Consider the following 10,535-nt stretch of genomic DNA (forward strand, 5'->3'; position numbering starts at 1 on the left):
AGAAGAACTGTTCTTAAATGGTAGATCAAAAATGGTGGCTCTCTGCCTCATTTTAAGTACAGCACAGATTGCAACTGTTAGTAATCTTTTTTCTTAATATCTTCTACTTTTTTATAAAGACAAGCATTCAAATACATATTGGTTTGCTTATCTTAGGAGGTCTCAAATTAAGATAAAGAGCTGGAAGTTGGGGAATCCAGCCACTGATATTGCAAGGCAGAAGAGAGTGATTCAGTCTGAAGACAGCACCCAAATTCTCATTTTTCATGTAAAATCACAGGACCACCAACCAGTTAATTTTATCCATATGGCCATGTTAGGACAGGGATAACTACCCTATTCTTCATTGGCCTCATGTATATGTGTATATAGTACACACATGTCAACCCCCCACAGAACCCATGAATTATCCCCTCTGTTAACCAGAAGGAAAACCAAGGCAGATGAGAGACGTTTATTTTCCATGCTTCTGCTAAAGCACTGTAGTTCTCAAACTGGCCTACCACAGGGCTCACCCCAGGAAAAAGTCTGTAATTTGAAACTGGCCTGTTGCTCTTGTCACTGACAGAAAGATCTCCTGTCAAGATCAATGGAGCACTACAAGACTGAATTTTACACTAGGCTAGGAACAGCACCAATCCAGCACATCATATACGTTTCTCAAGTTCTCTTTAAAACGCTTGCTACTTTTAAATTACTGCTACAGATATGAAAGTGCTTAAAAATAAACCAAGTTCCTTTAAAGGGGACTAGCTTCATCTCCAGTTCTGCACTTCATGTGACAAAGCAGTGAAACTGCCATGCCACTTAGTAAAGAAAATAATTATTTGTTTAATCTGTCATTTAAAACTGGCAAATACTTAATTTGAAGCCATGTTGCATCAAAGCAATTCTGCAACTCTAATTATGAGATCCAGAATTGAACTGGCTTTTAATTACAAGAAAAACAAATGTTTTAAATGTAGCAGTAATCCCAAAGAAAGATACAGTCTCATGTCAACTCATCCCAATCACTCCAACAATTATGACAATACTCACTTTCAAAACCATCTGGCAATTCCCCAGTACCTCAATGATCACTGTGCTCTCCAGAGAGATGCCACTGCTTTTGTAAATACTTCCCTGCAGGAATGTGTTTGTGACTGCTGAATACTTGTAGCTGTACCTAGCTCTTTTGGGGGAGTACGATGCACTGTGTCCTAGAAACAAACAAAAAATGTTTTTTTAAATCTATTAGGCTTGCCCCTCCCCCTATTTTTTTTTTCTACTTTTTAATCTTTTGGCCACTGTAATCAGCTAAACAAGGGGCTGAATATTGAGAATGTTCCCTTCCCGCTTGGACTTACCATTGAAAGAACTGGGTTTCTGAAAGCACCCTGCCTGCTAACGATAACTCCTGTATGGAAGGTAAAAAGAATACCCCTCGCTCCTATGCACATAACCTCACAATTTCCATCGAGGCAGGAATCTAATTTCCAAGAGCAGAAAAGGAGGGCAATGCATTTACAGCATGATGCTCTTTCGATACCTTTCAGAGAGCAGCAAAGCAGGACCTTTGCAACAGCAAGATGAAAAGGATCTGCTGATGCATTCAGTGCTTTTCATGCCCATGCTATGAGCTACACATATGCAGACAAACTAAATTACATGTTTTTTAAGTAAAGAACTCTCGTTCTGAAAGCCTGCCTGAAAAAAATCAGGCTGAGGAAGAGAAAGCATGGGAAGACAAGGATTATTTGTATTTGTATGAAGACATTGTAATGACCTGGCAAGTGTCCATGGGTAGCACTGTCTTCTAGTGAATACAATGTCAGACACCCTTATGTGTGCTACATGGTCTCTGTATTCCTCTAATCAAAGGAGATTCTCTTCTAGACCAGGTGACAAGAATTAACTCTGAAAGGATGAGAAGATCAGAGTCATAATACCTTCAATGCCATGTGTTTTGGTGACTGTGGTGTCTGAGATTGTAACAAATACAGTATTTCTAAATGGTAAGAAATCATGGTATGACCTTAACTGGGACCACTGAGGTGCAGAAGAGGGAAAATTCAAAGAAAATACTCTCCCTTCCCTCAGATGAAGAAGACAACACCTAGGAAAAATGACCACTGCAGCTCCCATAATGCAGAGCTGCTTTTTCTCTGCCTCACAGTGGCACTGCAATACTCGAGCACTTTCAATGACAAAGCCACACAGTGATGAAGTAATGTTGAACAAATGAAGGGTCTCTGAGCCGCACTCTCTGAGTAGGTAGCTAAGAGGCCAGGATAAGATCTCCTTGGGACCAGAACATCCATGTGCTCCCCTTGCTGTTACACTGAAAAGCACTTTTGCACATTGAAGTACTTGCTGGCAATGTAAATGAGAAGCATAAGTTACAAACTGCACCTCAAGCCATTCAACCAAACCTTTCCATGTCAGTTCAATATGCTGTCTTCCCATCTCTTCCTTTACAAAATGTAAGTTTTGTGCCTGCCTACTGAAGAAGTCATCTTTCTTCATGCCTGTTTCAGTATGAAAGGAGCTAACACTGGAAAAAAAAACACTCATACACGGCTGGGTTTTGTCCTGCACTGGTTTAGTAGTTTGCTTAGCTCTCATGTCCGTGAGTTTTCTGAGTTCACAGAATGCGAACTTTTGGCAGGTCTGGGCCTGGTAAAGCTTCGTGGAACTTCCCTGCTACTTCCATGAATGCTGATCACTCAGACATAAGTATCATTCTTCTAAGAACACAACACCCCTGCTGAACAGAAGGAAGTTTTCAAATTCCTCCTTCCTTATCACATACAAGGCCTGAACACAGTCTTGTTTTACTCACCTACACAGTCTGCAAAACAGGAAGCTCTGTAACTTAAACTCTCCAAGGATCCTGCAACAACAGGTAAGATAATAGAAAAGCACTGAAAATTTGTGTGTAGCTCAGGACAGATGTGCTGCTTTTCAATTACAATGAAATAACTGAAACCAAAGCATGGCCCTCAAGAAAAAAAAAAAAAATCCATGAGAGTTTTGCTACCAAGTATACAGGGACAAGACTTTGCTTTTGCCCCTTTCCACACATCTGTACCACACAAGCACATACATAAAGGAATAACATGCCTTAGTGTATTTGAGGTAGGTATGGAAATGCAGCAATACCATGGATTACCAAGCAAATTAAAAAAAGGCGTTCTTAATCCAAGAAAGAAATACAGGTTTTGTATACCACACTTCTTCACATCCACAGGCTTTTAACTTTATTGCAGTTAGGGAAAATTTCTACTTAGCTAAGATTTTATTGCACATGGCCATTCCAGAAATCATAACTATCTTTTAAAGCAGATTAAGAACAAGCTTTACTGCCCAAGAAAAACTTTTCCAGCACCAGCACACTAAGGAACACTTAAACATCACAACTCAAGGGTGGCAGTTGGTTAAGACATCCTTTAAAACTGGAGAGCCTGTTCTCCAACATGACTTTCATTCAGACTTTGACTGGGAGGGCAGCGAATTCACAGGGATGCAGAACATGCTTATACCACACAGCTGGAATTGCTTGAGATTCACATTGGCATGAACAGGGGAAACAGTTAGGGCTGCTACGTACAGAACCTCCATTCCTTCACTCTGTGTGCACACATCTGCACAGTAAACTAGTAAGACTCTCATTCTAATGCTGACACTGAATGACCTTAAATAAGCCTAGCAAAATTACATCCATCAGTTATTGCAAGCGCTACTAAACAATATAAAAGTCCAGGATGAACTGGAAGAAAAATTCTGTTTTCACAGAGAAGAAAAGCAACAGGGAAATTTTTAGGGTATCTATCTCCTGTGCATCACTGTGATTGCCTCTACAAGCATGATGACTGGGCACTCAAAGGGCTAGACTGATATAAGTCATGCTTCAGCACATGAAATAAAATCATTGCAGATTGCTTTCACCCCTGGGAAATACACAGGTACTATGTTGAAGACTGGCTGTCCTGGCCTACTGGTCCCTATCTCTTGAGAACTTCTGTGATAAACTTGAGCTGAATTGCAGGAAGTTTGAGAGAGGAGCCGCATCATGGACACATGTCAGATGCAGGTTCCAGGACCTAATCCTGCACTTCTAACATTCCCCAGCACTCAACTCAGCAAGTTACCCCAAGTCCTAGACATCGATAGGAACGTGCACGTAGCAAAATCAGATCGCAGCTGCTCATATATACTGCAGTGATAGACAAGGAACAGCCAAAATCAAATATGTGATCCTGCTGCACTTCAATACATGGCATTTGTATGTACCATAGTGAATGAAAACGCTACTTTATTAATAAACCATGTATTACATTATTTAATTAGTATTAAAAACATTCAGCCCTAACTTGCCATTATTGATAAATCTTTCTTAAAAATAACTCGCACAAGAAGTTCAATAGTAAGTATAATCGCCCCCAACCTCTACGCTATGCTGTATGCTAATGAACCTCCCTGTTAAGCGGTAACTAACATCCCTGTGTTGCTCAGCTTTGTCTTCCACTGGAGACAGAAGTTAAAAGAGCCTCTTTATTCTGGTTCTCTGCTTTTGGATGTTTTATATATGCTATATGCCTGCAGGAAATGCTCTTGTCAAACTACAACATTTAAAAATCCACATTTATACTATTTATTTGAACCATATTTTCCCTTCTCTTAATCCCTTTTTTGAAATGTCAAAATTATTGGCAGGAGGAAAGAGGGGAATTCACTAGTTTTGGAACAAAAATAAGAGGTCTTTGCTTCAGCACCCACTCAAGCTTATATACATTTTTATTCCCAAGCTAAAATTTAAGTTTCTGGAGAGTAGAATTACATTTTTCTTTAAAAGGTCTTAACCCCACATTTATATTTTCCTCCCAACAAATGCTCCTTTTTATTTTGCAGAATTAAGTGTCTGTATGGAACTTCAGATTTTACCTTTAAAATGTATGAATAACACGTTATTTTCAAACTTAGTCTAGTGCTACAGATACCTGCAAAACTAGAAAACTTTCTAGCATAGAGACACCAGGTCGTGTAACATACGAGAATTATCACTCAACTATTAATTTTTATAAATATGCCTATCTATACATAAACCATATGCATTAACTTTAACATTCCAAACACACTGCATTTGGAAAGAAAGAAATACACTTCTCAGTTTCCATGGGAGAAAAAAAAAAATTATCCCTAAGTATCTAGTGGATCAGGTAAGAAAAGGGCTATCTAGCTCACCCTTTTCTTTTAAACAGTGGAAAAAGGTAGCGTTAAATTAATGGCTTTTAACCAAGAAATCAGTACAACTTATTCAAGAACCTTAAAATAAATACGGTAAGACAAACTTGGAAAATTAATCTCTCTTATGTAGCATCAGATTTTTAAGATGTTGAGCACACCTCTCCAGGACCACATTTAAGAGCTCTTTCAGTTCCTGTGTGAATGCTGTGCTCAGAATTTTTAAACGTGCTTATCACAGACAGATAGTGTGGTAGGCTGAGCACCCTGGACAATCAGGCACTTTGTTAACTTTTTTAAGGTGCCTAAATTTAGAGTTTCTGCTCCTTCCTTTGTTCTTTTTAAATTTTAAAATTTCTTCCAGAATTTATTTTGGTTCCAGAAACAGCATGCACTTATGTCTTTCCAGTTGACAAGAGTAACGAAGGACCACATCACTGACATTTCATGATCTATTCATGCTTTTCAGAATCCTTTATCTGCCAAATACCAAAGTGAGCATGATTTTAGAACATGATACTAACATGTTATTTTCAGGTGAGATAAGGAATTGACTAGCACAATCTACCTGTTTCTGTTGCTTTCCCTAGTAATGCTGAAGATGCCCTATTTAACTGCACTCCTTTACAGGTGGGGTGCCCTCCCACCTGCCCAGTACCACCCAGAGAGCTCACTAAGGCAAATCGCTACACTACACTGAAAATCAAGACAAAGCTGCTACAAGAATTACCGCAAACCTACAAGTTGTAACATAATTTACAGCACCTCAGAAGTTTTGCTAGTGAGATCATTCATTAGCAGAAGTATTTTGCATTGAGAGAGATCAATCTTAGCAGAGGAAAAAGTTTCTTCTACTTACTCCCTGAAGCTCCTGCCACAACACCACAGAGCAAAATGACGGTGTGCAGCCCCATGGCCATCGAAATCACCTCCTCAGCCCGCAAGCTGACAAAACCACATCAGTTCTCCTCTCAAAGGCACCTCTGAGCCAGGCAGTGAAAGAAAATTTCCTTCACAAAGCAGGGGCTCACTATTTCAACTCCGCTCTTCCAGCCAGAGGAGGGGCTTTGGCAGGGCAGCCTGCAGAGGGGAGGGTGCGCGTGTGTAGTAAAGGGGAGAGATAGACACACACAAACATTTATCCAATCTCCAACAGCATTTCAGCCTTTTTGCAAAAAAAGAGAGAGAAATTAACCTATTAGAAATGCCACAAAACTGCAAGGAAAAGAAATTAAGTATACCGCACGACAACATATCAAATGCTCAGAACAATCCTATGCAGTAAGTTTAAAACAAATAAATAAATTTTAAAATCACCCTAGCAATCATTCCCTGCAAAAGCACACAGGATGAAAGCAAAAGCTTTGGTGCTGAAGGAAAGGTGCTACCACCGGGAGCAAGAAAGTTCACAGGAGGCAGATCATCCCTTCAACCAAATTCTCAAACCTAAGATGGATGAAATCTTGCATAAATACACAAAATCACTAAAATACAGTCCTTCTGGTAGCAATCAGGTTTTTACAACATGAGAGACATAGGTCTTCCAGGGTTCACTGAACTTGTGATAAAGACCTTCCACTCCTGGAATGGGCGATTCACCATCTACCTCCTGTTCTACTGACTCATTCTTCTAGAACTGGGGTTCTCCTCATACACCTGCCCTGGCAGCCTATGGCCCTGTTTACTCGTCACACGTAACAGGACTGATGATCACCTATGCCACAGAGATGTTGCCAAAACTCGGTTACGCTTGCACGCCAAGACCTTCTGAAGGAAGCTGCTGTGGACAGGCAAAGATTTATTTTCTCCTGCTGCCATGTCTTAATCTGCTGTAAGCCTCTCTGGTTTACCTTGAGCTACTGTTTACTTCAAACAAGATTCACAAGTAGAAATCATAGACAACAATCCCAGTCACCAGTACTACTCTCCCCCCACCAAACTTGTGTTGTCATAGCCTCTTGCCTGAACTTACTTTCTCCATCAGGTAACATCTGCTCAGTTCAAAATGCTTACGAATTTTACTTAAAGGGAAAGCAACTTCTCACATGTGTTTTGCACAGATGAATGACCAAAGATGATGAGAGAGAGCAAGTCTAAAGAGTTAATAAAATATTCCACGCCAAAAGCTGGGCCCTTTTATCAAAATCACAGATCTACCAAATACCAACCTCAGGGACAGCTCAGGTCTGAAACTGACCCCAAAACCTTACAGATTTCATACAGCAGCTCAGATTTCCTATGATCAACCCAAAGTGGTAAATCAGAAAGCCTTCTTCCATCTCCATGGTGATTTTTCAGAATATTCTAATTCTGAAACTGCTTCAGAGATTTCATTGTGGAAATCTTGCAACTTGGTGGGTTTGCTATTTTTAGTCTGCTGAGTTCCTCAGTCTTGTATTTGTTCTAATTTTTAATTTTAAGATTACAGCTCAGCTGGGTATAGTACATGCTCCGTACATTATCCTGCAGTCATTCAGCTCTTGGTGTACTATCAGCAATATGGATAGAAGCAGGTAAGTTAATTGCTGGGCACGAACATAAAACCATGATGAATTTACCAGAAAATGGCTATACTGTGACAATTCTTTTCTTGAGTCACTACTATTGCCCGTTCTCCACAGCAGCCTGAATTTTAACTGTTTATATAGTAAGATTTTTCAACATATTTCACAAAGCTATTGCAAAATAACTTAAAAAGCATAAAACTTATACTGAAGTCAGTGGGAATACCAAAATTGGAATTATAGGGAATTTTTGCCTTATCATGACTCTCTTAAGAATGGCATAGCCCACAAGCAGTGTTTGTGTACTGAGCATTTGTAGCCCTACCCTCATATTAATGAATTTGACACTTTATAGTAAGTTTTCCACTTAGTTTATGTTAACTTCATGTATGGCACCAATGTCTACAGTCAGCAGAGTACATAATTAGGTGCTTAATTTTAAGCATAAGCACACCCCCAAAATTAAGCATGTGCTCAAATCTAAATGCTTTCTTGGAACAAGGCCGTTTTATTAGTCATTCCATCCCCTACTCAACACCAGAAGGTCTTTCAGAAACCTTTGTTCTCTAAATAGCTAGATTTCCCTTAGAGCACTGTGGGTGGGTTTCTAATTAAAAAAAAAAAAAAAAGAAAGAAAATTACTCAAATTTTCTCTTTCAGCTACATTTTTAATTTTCACCAAGAATAGTTCAAGGAGGTCACAGGCAACTCCTTTCCCACAAGGAAGCAGGCTTTAGAAAAGAGGGTGGCCAGGAAAGGTTGTATGAACTACACTAAGAGACAGTCTGTCCCTGAAACAAAGCAGGGTCTAACCAGATGGACCAAAAATGTCAGACCTGCTCCCAAGACTGCAGCACACTACATTTTGAGATGCCTCAGAACTACTGTGCACGTGCAGACCAACAACACTGCATGTATGTCTTATCACGTGGCAAGACAGCCTCCTTCTAAGAGGTTACACAATAGGCATCCCACTAAGAAAACTGGACTCTTCTGATGATCTTTTTGACAAGGTACCATAGTTTAGTAAAAGATGTGTTTTATAGCTTTAAGACAAATACTTAGCTACAGATATTAGCATTTCAGCCACAATTTCTAGAGTAACAACATTTTCATGCAAAAGTGTCATAGAAGAAGTGTTCTCTTTAAGGATTAGAAAACAAACTTTCACAAAAGATTCAAGAGGGATCAACAATTCATTTGTAAATGTTGGGTATTAATGCGGTTATATATATACTTCATTTTAAGCACAAGCAATTTTGTTAAATGTAAAGGATCAAATAAATGCAGACACACGACACATGGTTAAGCGGAGTTAAGAGAAATTCAAATGTCTGTAAGAACAGAGCAGCAGCTATTCAGAAGCTTCCATCAGAAGTCACCAGTGATCCTGGTATCTGAGACCTGGACAGGTCTGGCCTCAGACATCAGCACAACCAGCCTGTAGCTGAGTCTCTCCCTTTCGAATACCAAAATGAGGATCAACAGCCAGTAATAACACTGTGAGCCACAGACTGAATATTGACATAGAAGATCCATGCAAAATAACAGATACAGTAGATTTCTGTGTAAAAACATTACTTACAGAATGGGTTACGTGTCAACATATTAAGAGACTCACAGGTCAAGCTCACATTCAAACTCCGATTCAGGCTGTGACCCCAAGGTATGTTATATATGGAAAGGACTGCTGGAACAGAGAAGCTTGAGGATTTCGGCTTTGGCTTGGAGAAAGAAAACAGAATTCAATGTTATCTAGTAACTGCATCTGATTTTCTATTTTGTTCAAATTGTCTTGCTCTGCTTTTTCAGTTACAGCTGTAAATCACACTTTCCAAAATAATCAAATTTGCAATTTAATTTCAAGTTTTAGCTTTGTGGCTTCCTATTTCTTAGGGAAGAAACTATGTTAATAAAAAGGAAGAAAAATATCTTATTGTAGGCACACGAGCACACTCAAGAATATATAAATCTCAGCTTGCTTGCATCTTGATGATTTCATATACCAAAGAACAATGATATTCACAAACAAAACTCCAGGGCTTTCTTGTAAAAAATATTTCAAAAAGCTTTTTTCAGTATATCACAGATTTTGGGCCCTTCGTACTGAAACTTCTGAGTTAGGAATTAAATGCCTGATTTACAGTAGACGCTTAAATGCACGCTCAAGCCAGATCTTTCAGATAAAACACGGCGTAACATTAGCATCCTATGTACTTGACTAACTTCGCTCACGTGAGTGGGGTGGTAAGTGCAGGATGCGGTCCAAGACTGAAATACAAGCTCAACATCTTTTAAGCATTTTTTTCCTACCTCCCCCCAAAAGAGTTTTTTCTAAAGAATCAAAACACCACCCCCAAAACAGGCAGACAAAGAACCTCCTAAAGAGAAATTTCCACCATGGTGCTGTCCTAGATTATCTTAAAACATGGAAGAAAATCAGGCACGTGCGCTGCAAACGCGCTTGTTCGGTGACACGCAGGAGACCAGCACCGGCAGTAAGTCTGCCAAAAGTATTCATCCGTTTTACTGGACGTTGCCCTCAAGCTTGCAATATGAATTTAATGAAAAATACCACCTAGCACACAACGCAGCAAGGACGTCCGTGGACACCTACGAACTCCACGCTACTACTACCAAGAACACCTGAGCTTTAACAAACCGGTAAGCCCGTTCCGTAAAGACCCCGCAGGTTCTTTTAAACTAGCGCTGTTACAGAACTCACGTTTAACCCTAACAGCCAAAAGCAGGCGGGAAGCGCCCTCGGCCTCGGCTGCAGCCTTGCCCCCCTCAGCGCCGACACCCGCG

At 39.8% G+C, this 10,535-nt stretch overlaps 1 protein-coding gene across 1 annotated transcript in view; it reads right to left on the reverse strand.

The window, feature by feature from the left end:
- Nucleotides 1-6,143, reverse strand: part of LOC104838663 (apolipophorins) — a 47,169-nt gene extending 41,026 nt beyond the window's left edge. Inside the window, exons 1-3 of the mRNA XM_010578527.1 lie at nt 6,083-6,143; nt 2,822-2,872; nt 1,039-1,199 (exon numbers count right to left, since the gene is read on the reverse strand). Coding sequence (XP_010576829.1) covers nt 1,039-1,199; nt 2,822-2,872; nt 6,083-6,143 — 273 coding nt within the window. The remainder of the gene's footprint in view (nt 1-1,038; nt 1,200-2,821; nt 2,873-6,082) is intronic.
- Between the last annotated feature and the right edge of the window lie 4,392 nt (nt 6,144-10,535).

The sequence above is a fragment of the Haliaeetus leucocephalus genome, unplaced genomic scaffold (genome assembly GCF_000737465.1).
Source record: "Haliaeetus leucocephalus isolate CR32 unplaced genomic scaffold, Haliaeetus_leucocephalus-4.0 Scaffold636, whole genome shotgun sequence".
In the NCBI taxonomy this organism is placed as follows: Eukaryota; Metazoa; Chordata; class Aves; order Accipitriformes; family Accipitridae; genus Haliaeetus; species Haliaeetus leucocephalus.